The 25273-nt window shown below is 34.8% G+C and overlaps 1 protein-coding gene across 1 annotated transcript; it reads right to left on the bottom strand.

Moving 5' to 3' along the window:
• Positions 1-12295: 12295 nt before the first annotated feature.
• On the bottom strand, positions 12296-22028 carry LOC129002595 (NADH dehydrogenase [ubiquinone] flavoprotein 2, mitochondrial). Its single transcript, XM_054430521.1, has 8 exons — positions 21790-22028; positions 20091-20150; positions 18545-18607; positions 17966-18153; positions 17077-17182; positions 15443-15544; positions 14385-14461; positions 12296-12462 (listed from the first exon to the last, which is right to left on the bottom strand). Exons 1-8 carry the CDS (start codon positions 21823-21825, stop codon positions 12369-12371), a joined length of 726 nt encoding a protein of 241 aa, XP_054286496.1. The 5' UTR covers positions 21826-22028; the 3' UTR covers positions 12296-12368.
• Positions 22029-25273: the final 3245 nt, after the last annotated feature.

Genomic DNA, 25273 nt, shown 5'->3' with positions numbered 1-25273 from the left:
AACAAGAATTGGTGTTGAAAAGATCCAAAAATGATTTGAATTGTATATTAACAACTGCTAGTGCTCCAGCCAGTGGCACTGCTGATATGATTCCCAAAATTACACTTAACTCAATTCAATGGGTGATGCCACATGTGACACCATCAGATGGGGAGAAGTTACAATTACAAAAGATGTTATTGCAAAATAAAAATTTGCAAATTGCATTTAGAAGTTTAGAGTTGCATGAACTTCCATCATATCCCAATACTACAAGACATACATGGTCAGTAAAGACATCTTCAAGTTTGGAGAAGCCTAGGTATATTATATTTGGTTTTCAAACAGCTAGGGATAATAGTGCACGAAAAAGAACTGATGAATTTGATCACTGTAAGTTAAAAAATCTCAAAGTATTTCTAAACTCTGAATATTATCCTTATAGTGATTTAAATCTCGATTTTGAAAATGGCGATGTCTCTAAAGCTTATGAGATGTTTATGAGGTTTAGAGAGACTTACTACAATACTATCCCAGATCCTATGATTAGTAGGGCTGAGTTTATGAAGAAATATCCACTAATTGTAATAGATTGTTCTAGACAGAACGAAACAGTGAAGGAAGGAATTGTTGATATTAAATTAGAGATTGAAACTGCAGAAAATGTACCAGCAAATACATCTGCATATTGTTTGATAATACATGATAAAGTGTTTGAGTACAATCCTTTGTCAAATGAGATAAATAAAATTTAAATAAAAGATGAAAAACATTCAACAAGAATTGGTTGACTCTGCAAATCAAATACGAGAGAAATATAGAGCTTTAAAACGTGGCAAGTTTCTAGAGGCTGAAGAGAGGTTCCAAACATTCCAACCTTTAATAGAGCCATTACAAGAATTAAAGAAAATCACATCTATTGGTAAAACAGAGAGGCCTCAAATGGAGATACTCCCAATGACTCCATCTAGAATATCAATGATACCAAGATTACAACCAATACAACAATCCACTCCACAGAAATTAGATTTTGGTCTTTTAGCATCAGACTATTTAGGAAATTACCTCAGTAAAAGTAGTATGACAGACACTACATATGGTATTAGACGAGAAGCAAATACATTTTTTATTGGAAATAAGGAAGTTGATATTGCCAATGATGATGTTACAGTTGCAAATAAAACTTACAAGGGGACAAAAGGCTTGTGGCAGTTGTTAACTTTAAAAGAACCTGAGGATTATACTCCGGCTGATTTGCAAAATTATAAAGAAATTTTGGAAGCTACAAATGGGCATTTAAAGAGTTACAAAGATGGTGCACCAATTTCAAGTAATAGACATACTAAATATCTTAATATAATTAAACCTCTATTTAAATCTGTTGGTGAAGGTTTGAGACAAGTGACTGGTAATAAAATAGACTATATTTATTGGGATGATCCTAATGAGCTTGTAGATAGGTTAAGACTTCTTTGGCTAAGTCGCCAAGCCGGTAACTCAGGAGTGGATAATGAAATAGATTCCATTATTGAGGAATTGAGAGAAAGTGGTATTATTTATTAAATAAAAATATGTTTATAGATAAATTTTATCGTTTATATAATCCATATAATAAGCCTGCAGAACCCAGGGCTAGTCATGAACCTACTTTAAATTTAAAAGACGATAGTTGGAATTGTTTAAACCGTAAAATTGGTAATGTTAAAGATGGGGAGATTGTAGATGATGTATCAACTTTGGGACAGACATTAACTAGAAAAGGTGATGTCTTTTTACAACGTAAAACTAAATATGAGTTTTTAGAATCTAAGAATAAAAATTGGAATGCTAAAAAACAGAAAATTACTAATGTGAAAAAGGGTGAAAGTTTAGATGATGTGCCCACTTTACAACAGACTTTAATACGTAAAGACGGTGGTACATTTGTACAAGACAATAATAATTATGAATTTTTAGAATCAGAGAATGGTGTTTGGAATGCTAAGAAACAGAAAATTACTAATGTGGAAAAGGGTGAAAGTTTAAATGATGTGCCCACTTTACAACAGACTTTAATACGAAAAGAAGATGGTAAATTTGTACAAGACGATAATAATTATGAATGTTTAGAATCTGAGAATGGTGTTTGGAATGCTAAGAAACGGAAACTTAGCAATTTGATGGAAGGTACAGATAGTAAAGATGCTGTGAATGTTTCACAAGTTCCAAAAATGGAAGCAGGCTATTGGGATTTTAATAATAAAAGGTTAGTACGTGTAAAACCCGCCGTTGATGACACTGACTGTGTTACAAAAGAACAGACTATAACTTTTGATAAAAAAGAAAAATGTTGGGATGCCAAAAAACAATTTATAAGGAATCTGCCAAAGGGGGAATATTTAGATGATATTTGTTTAATGTCACAAGCTATGTATTATGATGGATCAAAATTTGTATATGCAGGAAGAAAATTTAATTTGATGGAATACAATCCTGATTTATTAGTTGCCGACCCTACATCTTTGAGTGGATTTAAGTATATAGATAATAGACCTTATTTACCAGAAAACTATGTATTCAAAAGAATGGAAGATAATCTATTGATTGGGGCTAACGGTAATATATTTACAGTACAAGGAAAGAGTGATGTTATAAAAAATGAATGAAATTGCATACGAACTTCATAAGCCTGCAAGAAAGAATTTAATTAGAAGATCTTTTAAAGTATTAGGTATAAACGAAACCTTACAAATAGATTTAATTGATATGCAAAACTATGCTAGAGAAAATTCTGGCAATAAATATATTTTAACTTTAATAGATACATTTTCTAAAAAAGCTTATGCTGCTCCGCTAAAGAATAAGACAGGGTTGGTGGTTACAGAAGCCATTAAAACCATTCTACCAAAGGGGGTTAAAAACATTCAATCTGACAATGGAAAAGAATTTTTTAATCAATATTTTAGCAAACTAATGAAAAACTTAAATATTAATCACTATCACACATTTTCTACAACTAAGGCTGCAATTGTGGAGAGGTTTCAGAGAACTTTAAAGAATTGGTTATATAGGGAATTTAGTGCTCAGGGGAGTTATAAATGGTTGGATTTACTTCCAAAGTTAATTCGAAAATATAATAATAAGGTGCATAGATCTATAGGAATGAAGCCTAACGCCTAACCAAGTGAATATTAAGAATAGTAAATATGTGCATGAGAGGTTGACTTCTAAAGTAGTGCAAGTTAAGAAGCCAAGATATAAGGTGGGTGATAGCGTGAGAATTTCCAAGTATAAACATGTTTTTAGTAAAGGTTATACCCCAAATTGGACAGGTGAGCTATTTACAATAGCAGAAGTTAAGAATACAAAGCCTGTGACTTATATCTTGAAAGATGAAAATGGCAATATAATCAGGGGAGGCTTCTATACAGAGGAGTTGTTAAAGACCAAATATAAAGACATGTATTTAATAGAAAAGGTAATTAGGAGGAAGGGTGATTTATTGTATGTCAAATGGCTTGGGTTCCCAAGTAGTCAGAATTCATGGATTTCCACTAAGGATGTCCAAGGGAGCGCGCTGTGAGCTGGGAGCACGTGCAAACCTCGCACTGTCAAGTTGATGATTTTGAGAATATACTTGTGAATGCATGTGGATTTGAAATAGTAATGAAGTTATACAATGGTATTGAACATTTATATTGGGGTGTACAGGCGAAGATCAGGATTTTTGGATTTGGTGGCTAAAAAATGATCCCCATAAGAATAACATGGGAAAAACGTGCCTAAAGTGGGGTCATACCGGTAGTTCACCACTACTGTCGTTTTAAAGCCTAATTTGTGTAGATTTGCAAATAATTATGAAAGTTTGATTTTATTTGGTATTTCAGGTAAAAAAATAAAAATAATACATTTAAAACTCCTTTTATTCCAGGTTTATATTTTCAATTTTATATTTGTAGCCAACTTTTGGCTGTCTTTATTGAGTATATTCAGGCAATTCATAATAGTAATTTGTAGGAAATCTTATTCTCTTTCAGAATATCACCTTCCACTTTGGTCGATTTCCTCGCCGTTTCAAAGTTATTTGCAAAAACGTTAAGCAACCTCCAGGTTTATAGTAGTGAGAAAATATACAGTATAGATGTTGTTAAACTTTGTACTATTAAATCTACAGTTCTACTGAACCGATTTTATTAATAAATAGGTCATTGGGTAGCCTAATTTGTGAAGATTTGCAAATAATTATGAAAGTACTGTTGAGGTTGCAAAAAGATCGTTTATTGGCTATAAATCGATGATAATTAACTCCATTTTTTGAACAATTTGTGTTGGTCGTGACTAGCTGCGTGCTTTAATGAAATGGAAGCTAGTATTTCAATGAAGGTTTTTAGGTCAAAACAAATAGAATAACGTAATTAGAATTAAGTAAATTATCTAAAACTAAATTCCATATCCAAGATATAATCAAATTTATATTTTCTGATTGAGCGATACAGTATCTTGAACTTAACTGATTAAAACTATCAATATCTCAAGTGAAAGCCTTTGAAGTATTTTAAGACCAAGGCATAAATAAAATAACTTGAATAAAAATAGAGTTACGTATCATTGATTGCAGATAGGTACTAAAACGATTGTATTTATCGTTGATTCGTGATTCAGCAGTGTGCTTTAGGTAGTCCGATTTTAATAATCAATAGCTCAAATGAAAGCTGGTATTTCACTTAAGGTTTTTAGACCAAAATGTATAATGTAATTAGAACTGCTGGAATACATCTTTAATTGAAGAGAAAAAAATTCTCTCGTCGAGTAATACATTAGATAAATTAATGATGATGCTTGATGACAAATATGTGCTTGCATAGCTTTATTTTAAGACCAAAATTATGAAAATCGGGCAGGTAGAGTAGAATAGCCCTCCTTTAACCATCCCCGCTGCGAAACATTGAACTCGAAAAAAACCAAAACTCCCATAAGAAATGTATTGGGAGGCAGTTTGTGCATAGCTCGAAATATACGTCAAAATGAATGCCGATGCTTGATGGCAAATCTGCGTTACGTCCATACCGTTAGTTTAAGGCCAAAATTATGAAAATCGGTCGGGTAGAAGAGCTAACCCGACTCGGAAAAGAAAAACCAATTATTTTTATAGATAGCAATAATTGGTTTACCAGTATGCATAATCTAATCATACGAAACATCTGTTAATAATTCAACAGCTTATTGTTATATTGTTGTCTAATTAATTAAATTTCTCTTTGATTAAATGTTGTTGTAAACAATTTGCATTTATGTTTAAAGTGTGTTCCTTATGTTAAATGTGTGATTCTAATGTTATGTGCTTAATATTAGTGAGTAAAGTGGTGTATGGATTTCATAACCATTATTTTACTAGAAACCGTTGTATTTAAAACGGGCACTGTTGCTAGTTGGTTATAATTGGCTTAATTATTACAAACCAAATACTGTATTTTCAAAATAACTTGAATTAACAGCAGTATTATCTATAATATTAAAACGAAACAGTGTTTTTTTATTTCACGATTCTGAATCAACCACTTGACGGATTTTCATGATTTTTGTGTTGAAAGAAAGATAATTTTGAGAACTAGGGAATGTCGAAGCCATAATTTTAGTTTAGGGTCCCAGTTTTTTAGAAATTAGGTTTTAATTTTTAAAAAGTCTAGCAGCCGACGCTAAGATTCTAAACAACCTTTGGTATAAAATAATTTGCTTAACATAACAGCTGTAAACATTCAGCTTTTGGGTCACAAATTCAGCATTTGGATAAAAATGTAAAGACATACTTAGGGTTGACTTATTTATACTATGTGTAATGCTAATCATTAATACGTTCAATTCTTCTGTAAGAGGATGAATTTAATATACATAGTAAAATACTAGGATGTTCAAATTATTTTTTAAAGCAATGTTGTAATCTTCGATTTGTTTTAGAGCAATATAATATGTTTTAACTAACAGCTGGTTAAATATAAACTATGGAAATATGAGGTTATATTATTTACTCTTATTTTGTCATTGATTATAGGAAATAAGTAAGATTAGTAGACCACCGAGATAAGTAACACGATCGATGTGTACAAGTCGAGGCTCTGTTTTACCGTACAACTTTTTTGGAAAGGGTAGGAAAATCACAATTTTTACATGTTTTAATTCATCTTAGCAGCTTTTTGTTAACAATCAATGTTTTTGAATGCTTGAACTTTGTTTGGAAGGCCCGGAAATATTGATGTCATAAAGATGGAGATCAAGAATCCAGGAATACGATTTTAAATTACCACTACAACCTCAGACGGGTGTTATCCAAAGATATACACAGATGAATGACAGATTGAACACGTCATCATTGACCTAGGATACTGCAATTAGACTAACCATCCTTTTTAGACCAGGCCCAAAATTAAAAAAATCCCTCTCTATAAAGTGCAAGAAGCATTTCATGTAACAATTGGGGAAACAACGTTTTTAGGGTATTTCAACCCTGCTGAGTACGAATCTGCCTGTTGCCAACGCGAAATTTTAACCGGAAGTGCGGTATCCAAGATGGCGACCAAAACTCTGTTTGCCCCATATCTTCCTTGTTATTACTAATTTCCGAAACACCTTGTATGCCTACATTAATTTTGGGTTAAGAACGCAATGTATTTTATAATTTCAAATCAAATCAGCAATTTTCAAGGATTTTTTACCGCCCATAAAATTATTACCTATATAATATAATTTTATAGTGATTAACTTTATTGTAAAGAAAGTATGCGTCCCATTCTGTGAAATGTAGTCGCAGTAAAAACCACGATCAATAAGCAGCCAACATGGCAGCGAATGGACTCGCCCGCTGCCTGTAGTCGAGCTGTACAGCGCCAAGCCAACCACAACCACGGAGCAGTAAAGGGACAGCAGCGAGCTGTAGCAATCAATACAGCAACGACACGGCGGACGGCGGTGTTGCCGCTAGCAACACAGCGTTGCCATGTTTCCCGCGCAACAACACCGCAAGCCGCTCGATAACGGCCGCTGAACGTCTGCAATGTGACGATAACGGCCAACATGGCGGACCTGCGCCGCGCCGAGAGCAATACACAGACTTGCTGAGATCTCAAATTCCGAGTCCTCTTCGAGGAATGGAGTAGAGATAAATAGTTTCCGTGTAAAGTGCATAATTTGCAGACAGAAACTGTGTGTATCCCGTAAATATTACAAAACTTTTATTTTGGATAAACTGAAACTTGTAGTACCAGTCATCGATTTTACTGCATTACCAATAATCATCTAAGAAGAGTTCTAAATTTTGTCTTATTTCCGATTTTGAAATTCCTTATTGCCCTGCATCAAGGCTTGGCTTAGAGAATATTTTTTTAATTTTATTGGTTGGTTTCAATGGCAACGAAAATACCCCCGCTGCAGAAACCTGTAGACTAAGCGAATTCCCATTTACCATTATTTGATTTTCATTGAAATCTATTTAAATAACATTAGGTTTAACAAGTACCTAGGTTTGCTGAACGTGCCACCTGTGGTAACCTACAGTATTTTATTTTTAAGATGACTGTGATATTTTGCATGACATACTGCACTTGTTTCATATTTTTTGCTCCTTAAACTTTAGGCTACTGTTAGTTTAATGACGTTAATCCATTGCATGTGATGTACATAGCGCTTTACAATGAATAAACATTCTTGATTCTTGATTGAAAATGATAATAGCTATTTCACTATAGGGAAATTCGCTAGTAAAACTAGCCTGTTTAAATTCAAGTTACCTTTCTTTTCATACTTTGAGGTTTTAGAATAAAGGGAATCTATTATAATTATAGTCATGTTTAATAGACAAATTAAATTAATGCTGGACTTTTTTACACTCTTTATGCACAATTAAAATGGTCATTCGATCACCTTGCAAAGGACAACTCTTTTCTACATATGGCTGGAAGTGTGTCAGTCTCAGTCAGTCTGTCCAAAATCGTAATCGTCCATTGGACTGACACACTTCCAGCCGTATGTAGAAACGTCCATACCCATCAACTGCTAAGAGGGTATGGCCACATGGCAAATCTCAAATAACACCTGAAGGAAACAGCTGTTTTTTTTTGCAGAAACAAAGTGCCAAAAGTCACTCTCAGATTAAAATACACAGCTGGTCCCTCAACAAAGCTATACACAAGAAATCTCCCTCCACTCATAGAAAAAAAAATACATAAGTATCTCTGTTCCAATGTAGGTTAATTAATTTGCTTGGATTTGAGATTCACAGTTTTGTGTATTTGCTTGTAGACAGTGCCTCATTTCTAGAATATAAGTTTCCTGAGACCTAAAAAGAGACAATTTTCATCATACAGTATTGGTACAGTATTCCACTAATTATTTCCTATAAATAAAATCATCTTTTGATATTCTTGCTATAGTGCAACTAAAGGGTGCGCCAGTTTTTAATCTATACTATTATATAAAAATCTAATGGTGTCTGTCTGTATGTGTGTTAATAATAGGTGCAAAAACTACTGAACCAACTAGGATTAAATTTTACCAAAAAATAACTACCATACCAATTACCATTATAGGACTATTCACATTTCGATACTGACCTTGGCTTTAAAAGTTCTGAGATGAGGATTTTAAAAGTAAATATTGATTGGTCTCCATGGCTGCGATTAGAACACTAATAATGTTTGTTTACATTTGCTTTGACATTTCAATGTAAACAAGAAGAACTGCTAAATTGTATATTTCACAATTTCAAACAGCTGATACCAAGAGGTTAAATATAATATTTTCCATAACTATGAGGTAGGTTTGTTTTAATCTAACGTTTTATCATGGATTATTTATTCTAAAACTGTCAATGATTATAAAAATTAGATTCTATAACCGTTGCTTTATCAACTCCGGCTCTGCTTTGGATTTTTTTAAAGCGTCAAAGTTATGAAAATAATGTTATTGATATGTTTTCATGGAAACAGTGTGAAATTACAATGTATAGATGTTTTGTATGAATTTGGAGGCTATTTTAAATAAATTTGAACTGCTTAACATGTGTTAGATTAACTTAACATAACTTGCATATCACATTGTTTTTTATATGTATATTTAGGTAAATTTACTTATTGTGTTTTGCTAAACCTATGCTTAAATTAGATTAAAGAATATCATCAATAACTAAATTGTACATCATTGATTTTTGTGTTCTAAAATCTGTTGTATATGTGTAACTATGTTTAATTATCAAATGGTAATACAAAGTACTCTTATTTTATCTTAACATAGCTTTCAGTTCACATTTACTTTATTTGATAAATTTATTATTTGTGTTTTGCCACACCACTGATTAAATTAAACCAAGGAAAATATCATAAAACTAAGCAGTTCACAGTGTTCTTTTGTTTCTAAAATCAATAAAATATCTGTTACTATGTTTACTTAATGGTAAGTGTAAAGTGTGAAAATTTTAAGGCAATGGACGATGGAACTGATTAAAAGAACTGGTTTGTACATTATGTTCGCTGATATTTCTGTAGAGTAGAATCAGAGATGCAATGAAACATATACTGGATTTGCTATTACATTTTTTAGTCCTCGATGCTTTGATAATCATATTAGTTCTGTCTGCTGTCTAAATTATTTGTTAACAATTTTTATAGTATTATATAGTTTCTTTAATATTTCAAAAGACTGTATTGATAAGGCACAACAACATATCTAAAGTTTATAACACGTGACTTAGTTTTGCTAATGATTTATTGTGAGTGAAGAAACTGAAGATGGAAGGATTTGTAATCTATATATATAAAAGGCAAAGCCCTCACTGACTGACTGACTCCATCACTAATTCTCCCACTTCCCACTTACATAGGAGGCTGAAATTTGGTACACTGATTCTTTAGGCATTAAATAGGAAAACTAAGTGGTTTTTATTCTGATCAGACTCTCGGGCTCCACCCCAGTGGCTCTGGAGTTTCCCATGTTAACCTTATGAGTACTCATATTTAAATGGAATTAATGAATCTTAACAGCTGTTTCAATTAAACAAGTTGGTTCTGTTATATGATGTTCAATAGCATTAAAGTTACAAGGATTACCAACAGAGTGCAGCACTATTATTTTTTTAAAATATTTGACAACAGCTAATTTGAAACCAAAAGGTGAGTGAGCGTAGCGAACGAACTTCAACCCGGAGGCGAGGTAGCGTAGCGAGCGAGCTAACCTGAAGGCAAGTGAGCGCAGCGAACGAGCTTCAACCGTAAAGGTGAGTGAGCGTAGCAAACTAATTTCAACCAGGACGTGTGAGCGCAGCGAACGAGCTCCAACCTAAAGGTGAGTGAGCGTAGCGAACGAACTTCAACCAGGACGTGATCGAGCCATGCGAACGAGCTCACATATGAAGTTAAACGGGGCAAAGCCCGCGGGTACAGCTAGTACTGAATAACTCAAGAACAAACTACAATTTCATGTATTAAATAACGTTATATTGTACACACTACTATGCCATTTTCATTTATGAAAAATTATATCACTCAGTTTATATCGCCTTCTCCTAAACACAGGCTTTCCATTTTTTGCATATTTGCAGTCACCTTCGCCTGATGAATAGAAGCAATCTCTTCCCTGATACACTGCTTGAGTTCAGGGATGGTTTGAAATTTCGAAACAAACATTTTGCTTTTTAAGTATCCCCACAGCCAACAGTCACACAAAAGTAAGTCTGGGGTTCGAGCTGACCACAGCACATCACCAAACCAAGAGATCACTTTACCGGCAAAGAGTTCACGCAAAACTGACATTGAATAGGTAATTGGCTGTATGACAAGTTGCGCCGTCCTGTTGAAATCACGTGTTAGTCATGTCTATCCCTCATAACATCCGCAGTTGTGGAACCAAAAACCCCCTAAGTATTTCCAAATAGCGTTCCGAGTTCACAGTGACAGGGGGGTGTTCCCATTTTCATCCTCAAAAACATATGGTCCGATGACTCCAAACAGTGCAACACCACACTAGACAGTAACTTTCTTTTGACGACGTGATGTTTTACCAAACAGAACCTAAAAATGGCATAACATAAGCAATCGTTCACTACAACAATGAGGTCTCTAGCTAGTATAACAGCTGACTTATTACAAAACAGAAACCGTCAGGTTTTTGTGGCGCACCCTTTAAAAGTAGTCAGAAGCATTGACTTTTAATCTTTACCGTAATGTTAATAATTTTCTGCCGTGTCAAAATAAAAGTTAGTATCTATGGTTGTTATGGTTTTTAGGTACCCCTAAAATTGATTAGTTGCTTCTTTAAATGTAAGAAACTACTTTTTACTTAATATTGAGCATAGATTTCCAAATTACAGAGAGTAAATAGAAATACGTCTAATATGCACTCAAAACATATATTTACACCTTGTACTGTTGACTAACAATATGGTAAATACATATACAAGATGATAGGTGGTGATCAATTTCGATAAGACACTCCAATCATCACCAGACCAATAAGGCGGATGATTCAGGTCTATATCCAAAATCGATCACACCACTTTATCTGGTATATGTATTTACCGTCTTGTTAGTCAACAGAACAAGTGTGAATGTGTGTTCCTTCAAGTGTTAATTTCCCTTTACAGGCAAGACAATTAATAGTCAGTAAGCTAAGCTTCTTATTCTTATTATGCCAACAGCAAAAAAAAAAAAAAAAAAAAAAAAAACAACAACAACAAAACATATTTCCATCTCAATGTTTCTTATTCTCAAAGTATTTTATTATCACCTAATTTATAATCAAGTAAGAATGGTTACTCTCCACTATCTTGTTCAAAAGTTATATTTTTTATTTTCAGCTAATGTTTCTAAAAAATGAGTTGGATACAAAGTTACAAATTTTTTTCCTAACTAAGCTAAAGTTATGAAGCTCGGTGAAATTCATGAGGTTGCTGGTGTAATGAAAAACAGGTTAGATTCTGACACACATGCCCATTTGTCATTGCCTAATCTATACTCCGTTCACAAAACTTAGGCAGTTTTAGGGAAAGAAATCTATCCCCTCCACATCTTGACCTTACCATTAAAAGCTCAACAGCTGAGATTTGTAAAAAAGTTAATCAGCTGCAACAGAAAGCATGAACATTAAGCAGAAAAAAGTGGTGGGGAAACATCCCTTCAAACCACCACATTGTGAAAATAAGGTCCACATTAGATTGTATGTGTTCATCAGTGTTCAAACCTCCCACAAAGAAAAATATGCCAATGATATTAAAAACACAAAATTAAAAAAAATATAACAAGTTCTAGTCAACAAATCTTAAGTCGGGGAACATTTACCTTTTCATAAACACAGGTTGAACAGTTCATTAACATTTTATTTACATTTAGTGTTACAAATTTAAACTATTGATTTGTTGGATCTAGAGTTTATAGGTCGGATCGCACTCCGAAGCCCGGACCTGGGGGTTCTCCCTTCAGTGAGGTCAGTTGACCGATCGGCTCGGCTGCAAACCTGCCATTTCTGGAACAAAACATCAACACGTCACGACTAGTTTGACTATACAACAACTATTGTATGAGGAATAGCATGATTATTTGGAAAACCAAATGAGAACAGAGTTTGGTGTAAAAGGAAAGATTGCATGGCAAGTGGTAAAAGTGCTTGCCTAACGATTGCAAGGTCCAGATTGCATTTTACAGGGTGGCTAGTGAAATCACATTGAAAAATTCCCTGACTTTTCCCTGACAATTCCATGATTTTTTTAAACTTTCCCAGATTGACAAATTCAAAATTACTATCTTAATCCTAACCAATTCTTCAAAAGGACTAATCTTTATCTGAAGAATATCTTATATTTCAAAAAAATACATAAAATCTATAGATACAGGATAGCTTATATTAATTTGTACAAAAATACAAAATTTATTTGTACAGACATATTTTTTAGTTTTCACCCACACGGCATACATACTCTCACCAGATCGACCTTTCCTAACAATTATTAAAATTGTTTTAAACATTTTACAATTTTCCCTGACTTTTCCAGATATTTAATATTCCCTGACATTTCCAGGTTTTCCAGGTCACTAGCCACCCTGATTTACCTGTCCAGTCCACATAGACTATGGACCCGTGCGTGGATGGAATGAAGTTTAGCAAGGGTTGAGCTGGTACAGTAGTCGCAGCTAGTCTGGGCGCGCGGCCGTGCTAGGGTGGGGGGTGTAGAGGGGAGTGTTCATTGCTCATTTCCAAAAACATCTGGCCCACACGGCTCTCTGGGGTTGTTCAGTGCCTCAGCGTTGTCATCATGGCTTTGGCGTAGGAGACGGTTAGTACATAAGGGTCCGCACGCCCAGACTAACTGCGAATATTGTACAACACAAGGGTGAAGTGTACTGATATAAAGTAGAGGGAGATACCAGGATCCGAAATTCGTGGTCACCAAGAAGACCAGATGATAAAAAGAGTATTGACAAGGCAACCAATAGGACAACGGCCTCTGGGAAGACCTTTCTTAGATAGATTGACCATGTGCGATGAGATCTTAGGAAGTTGGAATAATTACTAAATAATTTTTTCTAGTTATACAAGGTTAGGAATGTTAGTAATGCAGAAACATACTTAGTAAACAGTAAAGCCCCACAAGTCAGTTAATTTATCGGCCACTTATTGTTCATTCAGATCTCAGTCTGAAATCCGAAGGCATTCCTGTTCACTACCAGAGCCAAATCGAGTCTAGCAAAGAGCGGTCGTTTACGTTATTCGTTATTTTTTGTGAGATGTGACAACCAAGATGCAAATTTGATGCTTTCGCGTACCATATTTGAATATTGACCAGAAACGGTATGGATTAATAAACATAAACAAATGACGTCACTGGCCCAAATATTAATAGGCCTACTAACAGCCGTAATAACTGGTTTGGGCGTTTTTTGACAGTTCCATTTTAATATTAATGAAAACGTGTTTACTTTCTGGCCAGTGACATAATTTGTTTATGTCTATGACCCATACCGTTTCTGTTATAATATTTATTTGTGCTATGTAGGTATACAATTTTGCTAGCCCGTAAACTTTTACTAACTATAGTGGGGTCCGCCAGCTAAAATCTCCTCTTTTTTTACAAATTACCATATGACAACCCTAGGTAGAACACAATGACAGTGTGAATGTAATTTTGCTTATTTCTATTTGTTTGCAAACTTTTTTTAAACATTCACCTTATGCAAACCAGCTCTAATTGTACATTAAGGATATTTCAAACAAGTAATGTTGAATGGTAGCACTTCGAAATGAAAAACTAAATTGGAAAAATCAGGAGATGCTTTGGGCGTTCTTTTAAACTTAAAATTCAGAAATTGTAATTTCTTTCAATACACTGAAAAAGCAAAAAGCAACTTTCCAGTAGAAATGTAATAAAATATAATACAAATATATACTACCTTGGTCCAGGTTTAGGTTTCTTTCCAGCTTTCAGATCATCCAAGATTTCTTCAGTGTCCTTGACACTTAAATCCTCCTGTCAAACAAAAAAAAGTTTACAATAAGAACAAATCATCAAGCAAATCTAAAATAAGAAAAAAATACAATGAAAATAAGACATCTTTAATGTAAAACTGTACCACCACAACTGTATCACAACAAAAAAGTCTATAAGAGACGAAAGAATTGTAGTAGCTTGTACGGTGTTACTTCTGATCTCAGTGATAATAATATTATAAACAGTAAAACCTTGTTTGTCCTGTATAGATGGAACTAGGGTCATAACTGATAAATTAATTACAAATTACCATATAAACCGATTTTTGAGATGTACACAGTTAAAAAACGCCTTCAGAAAGTCTCTGCAATACTTGCAATACAAGAGCGCGTTGTTTGTTGCGTTTCTTTTGCGAAGGCTTTCTTATTTAATCAATTCTTTACATGTTAATTTTGCTTTAATTTAAGTTTTTATTTAGGTGAAAGCCGAACCTTTGCGGATAAATGAATACCGAATAAACAAGGTTTTAGTGTAGAAATAGTGTGACAATCATAATTTAAAATTTTTTTTATTATCTTGTTTTAAGTCTTGGAGCAAAGTCAATCTTGCTCAAACAAATTAGATTTTTAAAATCTTGCAAATTTCTCTGTGTGGATTAATTGAAGGTTTAGCTTTTCCTAAATATAAGTTGATATTCGCTAAATGACAAGCAGGCAAACACCCTTCCGTATGTGCAAAAATTGCCGTATGTGCGGACCCACCTTACGCCCTAAGCTCAAGTGTAGCAGTTTTAAGATCCAACTAACTCCAGAATTATGCATGATGCAACTTCCAACTGTTTTTGTTCACTTTAGCCTAAGTTTTCAGACTCGTTAGGTTTGGATATGCAATTTTAGATGGAGGATACATGGTCTTTTCGGGCTTAAAAGGTTTAACAGTTACTTCAACTACTCAATTATCCAACGATGGTTCAAGAAAACCCCAATAGAACTACATCAAGTTTTACGATAGATTACTCACGTAGTAGTCATCATTGATCTGGACCATTGGAGCGTTGACACAGGCTCCCAAACATTCCACCTCTGACAGCGTGAACAAGTTGTCCTTAGTTGTCCCTCCAACCTACATTGAAACAGTTTGTCACATTAGATCCAAGAGGCTTAGTAGTGTTTTACACAGTTTAAGAGATGGAAATGTGGAAAGCCGACACCTCGGATGATACATTGACATCCCCATTCCAATTTTTAAATGTAGCCTCAAAATGAAAATGAATGTAGTTGAATGGGTACTACAGTAGAACCCCTCATATCCGACCATGACGGGACCAGGGCAAGGTCGGATATCGGGAGGAGCATAGCCTGCAGTCTACGCTACATCTGTAATCGTCTACCGCGACCACGACAACCTCTGTGAGTGTAAAGTGCAGTCTCCAGCCTTTCGGTTAACCGATCGCGCTCGGCGTTAAGTAGACTGCAGACACTAGGTCGGATATCCCGAGGAGTCGGTTATCCCGAGTTTGGATATGAGGGGTTCTGCTGTATCTTGACAGAGTAAGCTGATGTACAGAGAAGTAAGGAACAGAGAAAACACTCCATGGTAAACTTAACTGGTGTCCAGCAGTAGTTATGTTGTTCCATCTAGAAAAGGTATAAAGTTTCAGAAATAAGTAAAATTATAACCACTTTTGCACTTTTATAAGGGTCACGGCTCACGTGGGGGAGTAGAGTTGACGCAGCTTGCAACAAACAAGATGTTTCCAGTAATATTATTAACACAACTTCCCCACACCCTCACGAGACTCATGCTGCCAGTGAACAGAAAACAATAAGATCAGTAATGTGACAATGTAATTACACATTCTGGTAGTGTTCAGTGGGGTGCGATTGTCACTGTGGTACAAGAAAAGTTATTTCACTAATTACGTGGCATACCAAAGCGTTTCTCTCGTGCCAGAGTAGACTCTGTCCCATTTAGGTAAGCCAGCTACACTCGCCAAAGTCATTATATGAAGATTATTTAATTTGGTCTGGATTCATTTGATAGCTGGGTTAGCTCAGCGGTTATAGTGCTCACCTCAAAAGGTCACCGGTTCGATCTTGAGAAAAGTGTGTAGCTTTTTGATTGTTCAAAACAGGACCCAGCTGTCCGTAAATACCAAGGCAAAAATGTGGTTCGGGTTCCACTATAAACTGTGGGTCCCTTAGTTGCCATTAGCTGTATGGGCTATTAATTAACAGCTGTGTCTAAGGAATGTCGGCCTTAGTCACTAACAAGATTACAAGATCGCGCCACTCATCCTACACTCATCTCCATTCATACTTGGCTTAAAATACCTACTTTGTATGGTCACCATTTCACTGAACAGTATTAACAGTATTAAATTGATCATTGGGCTTTCAATAAATGGTCCTGACTAATGAAACAGCTGATTTTATTCAGTAACAAAGCTACACAAGGCATCAAATTCAATTCTACACGCATCTTTCACTCATATTTGGGTTAAAATATGCACATAGGTAGCGTCCCCATCTCAAATGGTAATAATAATAATAATTTGCATTAATCTAGATGATATGGTACCTAAAATAGTTGGGTTTAGCAAGGGTTTACTGTACAATGATGTTTAAAGACAAAATAACATTATTTCACGTTACCTCAATGTTAAGCTTGCTCTTGATACAGTTGAGAATGTCGTCAGAGCCTCGCAGCCAACACGGAGTAGTGGTGCAGATCTGTACGTGATACTTCCCAATAGGCTTCCTGTCAACACCACACAAATGATACTTCATGAACGTTAAATTGCTAGAATCTAGGAATGAAAAATATTGAAATTTAATCTCAGTAAACCCACATATCCTTGATCTAATGCTTGTGACCTGATAGGTATCATGGTAATGTCTTCCACGCTAAAAACCCTGGTGCGATCGAGGCAAAATCAAGTTCATTTCCCATGGCCGTGTAGACATCATCATTTTCTCCCGTGGTCGCGATACAATCTAGGACTTCTTCCGCGATGACGGATGAATGGTGACAACTACTACGTTAACAGAGAAATAGCGAAGATCTTTTGAGATCACTCAGATTTCAACAACTCCCGTGATCACGGCAAAAAAGATTATTGGTGAAATAAATTTACAAAGAAGAAATATTTGAGGCCCCAATTGAGGCCCCCGGCAACTGCCATCAGGGAAATACGGGCCTGGATGACAATTAGTTTTTTCTGCCCTGTACTAAGACTTGTAAGACTGTGACTGTGTAAGACTTGTTGACCAATGCAAACTGAAAGGACAACATCTGCAACTATAGGATCTTTTATGACACGTCAATCATCACATTACACTAGACTAAAGGTAAAAATAGAATTTCAACAACAGCACAATCTGTTAGTGGCTCATTTGACTATTTTCTATTTAAATAAGAAAATTCATTTCAGTTGGTTTATATTGGTGGGATGTCCACTTTAGTGTCCAAAAATCAAAGATAAAACAATCGACTTGACAAGGTACCATAAAATAAACCACAAGACGATTTTGCAAGGCTTACCTCATAAACATGGTGTAGAACGTAGCCACCTCGTACACCCGCATCTTGGGCATGCTGAGTATGTCTGCGACTCTGTGCATAGCGGAGATGGGCAGCCACCCGTGCTGGCGCTGCGCCAGGTCCAGTAGAGGAATCACGGCTGCACGCTTGTGGCCCTCGGGGTAGATACTCATGATAGCCTCCACTCTCTGCACAGTCATAGCATTGTGACAACACATCCACAGCAATATGTTTCAAGGAAAAAAAGAATATAACGTTCACTAGGGAGATTTCAGTCCTTGTGTAGGACTTCTTCAGTTTGGATATTCTCATAAAACTGTATCAAATTCTGATTCTGAACATAGAATTATATCACTCATACTACATCGAGACAGGTACAAAATATTGTAACATGAAATACAATAATTTAGGCCTATAAGCTATTAAAAAATTATATAATACAAATTTAATAATTTTGTTTTACATTGCAGTGTATACTAAGATGATTAAGAAAAATATACTTAGTAGTTTGTTTTTACCTTGTTTCATTTTAATCATAGGCTAAAAGTAACAATACACACACAACAACGAAAAGTTTACCTTCATGTTATCCGGAGTGAAATCAAACTTGACATCTGGATTGTTATCATCCGAGTCTCGGTGCTGGAATTAAAAAATACAGCTTAAAAAAGTGATTGTTTATGATTACATGATTCAACAACAGTAGTTTTCATATCGCTATATAACACTGTGTTAATGTCAAATATACATGGTAAGTTAGTATAGGTTGTCTAAAACACTGTATACTACTTAATGTGCTGACCATTTGTTGCGCAATTCTATTGCATAAATTTAGACAATTTGGGTCTTACAAAAATATAACTTACTATTTGACATAACTTATTTAAGCCCAACTTAGTCTAGAATCTAACAGACTTTCCGTAATAATAATGTAAACATAGTAAAAATTTGTTTATTGTACATTGTATAGTCTTTCAAACATCAAATACCGGTAACGTTTTGTGAAAACACTAAGTTATACATGTTAATTATTATATTTTGTCAGGTTTAAATTGCTTTGATAAAATTTGACACGCAGTAGTTTTGTTTAACATCAGTGTCTGAATTATTTTTGTGATATTTCCTAGGATTTAGATATGGAATGGTCAACAGAGTACAGAAAGTTAAACACCAAAGGGCATTTTAGCAACAATAAGTTTTTTTTTAAAGCTTGTTTGTTGCATCAGGGAGTTTTTTGGGAATCTGCGAAAACAAAAACTCATATACAGTAGACTCCCTCTTATCCGGACACCTTTTAACCGGACATCGGTTTAACCGGACTACACTCGACGGAAATGACATCTCTTTAACCGGACAATTTTTATCAGCACATTGGTTTAACCGGACTAGATCGGCAGGAAGTGGGCGGTACTGAAACAACTGTTCTCGTGGGAAAGATTTGAGACCAGTGATCACATGTCTTAATACAATGCTCTCCTAAATTTAAGTCAAATATCACCGTAAACGATTTATTGGGAACGTCGGCTTAACCGGAAAAACCGTTATCCGGACTGGCCTCGGTCCCGAGGAGTCCAGGTAAGAGGGAGTCTACTGTACCACACTTCTACATAATTGAGTTCCAGTAGTCTCTGCCCCTAGTCACTAAGTATGGATCTATCTGCCCTGCACTGGTGAGCATTCATACTTACAATTACAGTACATGGTTGCATCTACAATTTAGGCTGGGTACAGTGAGCAATCCCAACTCCCTGAAAGCATTTCTACAAGAGTCTCTCCTCCGAAATTAGCAAATTATCATCACTGCCTTTTTCTGCAGTTTGAATACTCGAAGATTATACAGCAATACAGTCTTATTTTATAGGAAAGGAGTGGGTAATTAGACCAAAACAAGCCAATAAAAGTACTTCATTTGTGCAAAATACGGCAAGGTTACATAAGACGAAATTCCAGATGTTACCTAGGCACAATAATTGTGACATGCAAGGTCATTAATGTTTTTAAGGCGCGATTATTACAGGTTTATCTGAAAAACCAATTCTTAGAGTGTCATAGCTTATTAATATCTTTCATAATCATTATTAAACTACTGGTAGGTCTACACGCCCTAAAGTAACATGATCCTTACCACAAACAGAGCATCATGTCTACTAACAGCACTAGTTTGCAGGGTTCTTACTGCAGATATCTGAAATGAAAAGTGGATTAAACAAACATATAGGCTAGTCTAGGAATGTGTTAGTTACAGAAACATCATTTAACATAGATAACAAAAATGGCATTGGCTACTGATACTTAAAAAAATCACAGAGGATATGCGTCCGGTAACCGGACGTGGATTAGGTGTCCGGCAGTGACGTCAACGGGTTGTGGGGCCCCGAAACACCATTTCCACAACGATACGAATTACAGCCAGTTGGTGTTCGTGGTGTAGTGGATAGAGTGCTCGGCTGACATGCAAGAGGTCCCTAGTTCGAATCCCGTCGGTAACTTTAACTTTTTGTCAAAGATTTTGCTTTGAATGCCATTTCTTACATCTTTTGTTAGAATTTTTTGCATTTATAATTTTATTTTATGAACAGAATTTTACCTTCATTTGGGTTTTTCATTATCAGCAAGTTTAGTTGGTTAGGTTAGGTTAGGTTATGACAGTAACTGACGGATGCCTAATCCCCGTCGGTTACCGGACGAGTATCCTCTGCGTAAAAAAATAGTTGGAATAATTTTGAGCTAAGTTATACAAATTTATCAACATGGATGAATTAAATTTTATCCCTTCATAAATAGTACAAGCTAAGTTATTCCTAGTTCTAAAGTCCACCCTTTGACTCCAGGCAGTAGCCAAACTTTCTGATGATTGAGGCAACATTTTACGAAATCCCTAATGCCTAACTTACTGTAGGCCTACTTACCTTACAAAGAACACCCTTGGCTGCACTTTACTTTAGGTCCTACACTCATTCGAATGAAAATATCGATCGATATACCGATTAATCGATTGTTTCATTCGATATATCGTTTGGTTAGTTAGGTAAGGTTAGCCTAACCTAACTAACCAAACGATATATCGAATGAAACAATCGATTAATCGATATTTTTATTTGAATGAGTGTAGGACCTAAAGTAAAGTGCAGCCACACCCTTTAAGTGATAATTTACATCAGTTAAGATTACCAGTTGGCATTTTGACATGAAACGATAAGGAATATGGAAGTACAGTATTTGAAACTAGAATAAACACGCAGGGTGAATTTTTCAAGGTAAGTTACATTTTTAATATGAGAGAGTGTAACTAAGTTAAGGCCTAACTTTAAAAAGCTCATCCCAGTGAGTGCTTCCAGCCCCTGGGTAACTTACTTTCAGTTGTCTTATTTTCAATCCAATTTCGAAGTCTAGGTTGCGTAATGCTATATGTAGCTAATGTTATGTTGCTATATGTGTAGGTGCTAGTTATGTAAAGGGATATCTAATAACAAGTCAGCGATAACGATAACCAGGAGACTTTTTACCCCACACAGGATGTTACGTAACAATGGACCTAGGTACCTACATTTTTATGGCTTAGGCCTACATCAAACAAAATTTGAAATAGGCTAATTTAATATTGATAGTTGGTTAAATTTAAGTCTACTAGAGTATTTAATCCAATCTTAAATCCAGTAGGCCTAACTAGGTACTCAGGTCTAGTAAACAATTCTGGCGAATTTAAGGTTTAAAATAAAAGTACAGTAAGGGCCTATGCTGACAATAGTATCCCCAGTAAATTAGTAGGTAAGTACAGCATAACAAACAAAATAAGTTATGTATTTAATTAGAAGAAAACTTACAGGATTCAATACAAGCCTTCTTAGGGAAGAGAGCATCTTGAGAAGGTTTGATGATACTGTATACTTTAAAATTAAGACTGGTTTACGTTAATCTAGAAATTAAAATTTCTTGAGTTTCCCTAATCCTAGAATAGTTTTCTTCGCGTTCTTCAAAGTGTCTTAAATTGAAAAGTGAAATTATTCCTCGTTAAACTCTTTATCCTTGTGATGATTCTAAAATGAAAACTCAGAAAACACGAAAAAACATTGGGGTTAAATTCGTCTGCTTTTCGAATTCCTCGACCTCCAAGTTTGCTAAAAAAGGCCCTGCATCGGTTAAATAGTGGTTAAATACTTTTCAGCTGTACTATAAAAACACTTGCGATAACTTAAATATCCATGAAATATGTAAATGTAAAATATCGGAAATTCTTTAAACAAATTTGCTACACAGTAATATCATTGTATAATCTTAGATTAAGAATAATTACTTTTGTAGTAGCATTGTCCCTCGAGTATCCTATAATCAATGGTTTAATCTGTAAATATTCTTTTTTTTTGTTTGATCAGAGTCAGCACGTAGAAGTTGTCACTTCCAGTTCCAGCTGATGGCTATCAATAACTCCATTGTTGGAGTTGGAATAGAATAATAATATAATCATACCATTTTGCACAGTTGAAACTTGAGCTGACCAAATCCTTTAGTGTTATTGATTGAGCAGTGCTTCAAGGGTATTTTTATTGACCTGTTGCTAACAACATAAGTACCTACTTAACCCTGTAACATAGTAGTATACTTTAATTAATAACAGAAGTAAGTTAAAATATTGATAATTTTATAGAACTAGGTTCCAATCATTGACATGTCTAGTTTGGAGGTTCAGCAGAAATGGGCTTTAAAAAAGTATGCAATATGGGAAAATGAGTGCTGGAAGGACATCCAAATTGATGAACAACATAGTTTCTTAATCCTATCTTGTTCTCAAATAATTATTGTGTCTAAAGACACTTGTTTAGAATCTTTGCATTTACTCGGTGGAAGTGGACAGATTGAATTGTTTTACGCAAACATTGAATTGCATGTAACAAAGAAAACAACTGGTACATCAAAATTTAGAATACAGTTAGCTGATGGTTACAGAAAACAATCAGGCATTGAGAACTGCTTGGAAGTTACTAACAAATTGAAGGCATTTATGCCAGTTTCACACTATAGTTCTTATAATACACCTCAATCTGAAGAATACAAAAAACTTTATGAATCTTCAAGGAAATTGTTGGAAGAAGGAAAATTTGATGCTGCCAGTACACTTGAGTCATTTATGAAATCAAATACCTCGAAAGATTCAATTTCAAGATTCTTGCTTGATCCTCAAAGTTCCATGTTAGTGAACAAATGCTTAGGTTTTATAAACAATAAAATGAAGTGAAACATCAACTAGAAGGTTTTGATCAGCTTATTGTCCCCCTTCAATTTTAGCCTGTGAAGGAGACCATTATATAATTTTAAAGAATTAAATTGTTAATTTAGCCGTTTAAAGTACAGTATGGAATAAAGAACTCAACAGTAAATCTGCGAATATGATTTTCTTTAGTATTTCTGTTGACTAAATTCCTTGTTTACTTAAACTCTCAGATATTATTGGTTGTGTAATAGCTTCTTTTTGTCTATGGTAATAGTATATTACGTTACTAGTCCTGAAAATAAGTGTTTACCGAACGAGTGTGGTCGTTGGTCGTTCGGATTACCATACGAGTCCGGTACACAAATTTTGGACGAGTTAAGTTCGATAGTTCACGCCATACTACTAAATCTGTACAAATCCTTATATATTTCCACCAACTAAAGGATTAAAAATCACTAGTCATAACGTTTTTGTTAACCATTCATTGCCACCTAAATACACTACTACTCACTAAATACACTAAATACTTACTATGATCAGCTGATTGGTGTCCGGTAAAACTCATTACAGTACGAGTAGTACGCAATGAAACCCCATTTGAATAAGCTGGCGGCAAACAGCTGTTTTCTGGACTTAATCCTTGCGTGGGGAGTTCGTCAAAATAATGTAGTGTGGCGTAAAATATTAATCATATTTATTAATTTTGAAAACTGAGTTTATTATAATGATCTTTACCAATTAGTCAAAGTAACAAAAAACCAATTTATGATATAAATAATATGTAACTTAGATTAATAACGTTGTCCATATAAATGATTTTGAATGATTTTACATGATCCTTTTAACACTTTTGTGACTATTTTTCATTTTGATGGAAGATTATTATTTTTTTTAAATTAATCTTGTGTCTTCTACCTTTTACATCTCCCTATTTCTATTATTTAATGAATACAGCAATATAAATTGTTGTAGGCCTAAAGGTTGTAAAAAAATCAAGTCATCCATCCAAAACAAAAATAAACTGAAATAAAACATTAAAACCTGGCCAAGTGGCCAATACGTGCAAGCATCTATGCTGAAAGGGTTGAGTTGTTTTGTGTCACCCATGTTGGTAGTTGTAACTTTAAAAGAAATGTTTAATTTATTTTCATTTTGTACCTTCTTCAATAGTTCCGAATGATCTACCCAACTTGGATATAGATGGCTAGATTTTTTGTTACACTTATAGGTAGACCCTAGCAGTCGGAAACTATAAGCTTAGTAGTCTACTACCATACACAAGTAGACCCCTTTGTAAAATCTAAAGCTTCTTTTTCATGTCTAGTTCATTTTAGTGACACTGAGTGCTAGCGTCGACAAAATTTTGTTTCATATATTATTTTATTAGGGTTGGTTAATTTTATGTTTTATGCTTTACTGTTTGGTTGGATAACCAAGGGACGAGCCAGTGGCGGATCTAGAACAGTCACAAGGGGGAGGGGGGGGGGGGCAACCAGGGAAAAATTTGTCTAAACTAAGTCTCCAAAATGGCAGTTTTATACCATTTCTTTTTCAAAAGTTAGTGTGACAAATTATTTTATATTTTACGCAATGTGTATGTACTGCTGTATTACATGCTGTAAAAATATATGTATATATGTATATGTATATGCTGGGACGAGCTATTGTTTATGATTAGATCGTTTTATTTGACTAAACAAGGTTGAACTGAAATACCAAGAAACAAAAACCTGCCCGTAGAGGTACAGGAAGGAACCAACACTATAATTGTCCTTAGCTGATCCATAAGGATGACAAATCTACTAAGGGAGTATGAACCATCCATGGAACTACCATAGACAAAAATAATTAAATAAAGACTTAACAGCAGTGCTGCGGTTAGCATATGTTCTGGCGTCCAGCGCTAGAAGTGCCGTGTAGTTACGGTACACACTGCTGTAGCGCCCGCTCTTAGCATAAGGTCAGGATCTAACGACGGGAGCGAATCGAATACCGAATACGCTCAAATATCGCAGGACCTTCCTTTGACAGTCTATATTTATTATATTTGTCTATGGTACCTTTGCCTATTGATACAACTTCTGTATCCAATAGTCAAT

This window comes from Macrosteles quadrilineatus, unplaced genomic scaffold (assembly GCF_028750875.1).
Source record: "Macrosteles quadrilineatus isolate MER2022 unplaced genomic scaffold, UCM_ALF_1.0 Scaffold_9__3_contigs__length_116548681, whole genome shotgun sequence".
Taxonomy (NCBI): Eukaryota; Metazoa; Arthropoda; class Insecta; order Hemiptera; family Cicadellidae; genus Macrosteles; species Macrosteles quadrilineatus.
Note: the sequence above shows the minus strand (reverse complement) of the source record. Positions and strands in the feature narration are given on the sequence as shown.

Coding starts and splice junctions, on each gene's coding strand:
- LOC129002595 (XM_054430521.1), bottom strand. CDS start 21,825: ATGCTCTCTTCCCTAAGAAGGCTTGTATTGAATCCT. Junction 20,151..21,789: donor GAAGGCTTGTATTGAATCCT/GTAAGTTTTCTT, acceptor TTTTCATTTCAG/ATATCTGCAGTAAGAACCCT. Junction 15,545..17,076: donor AGAGCAAGCTTAACATTGAG/GTAACGTGAAAT, acceptor GTTTCAATGTAG/GTTGGAGGGACAACTAAGGA.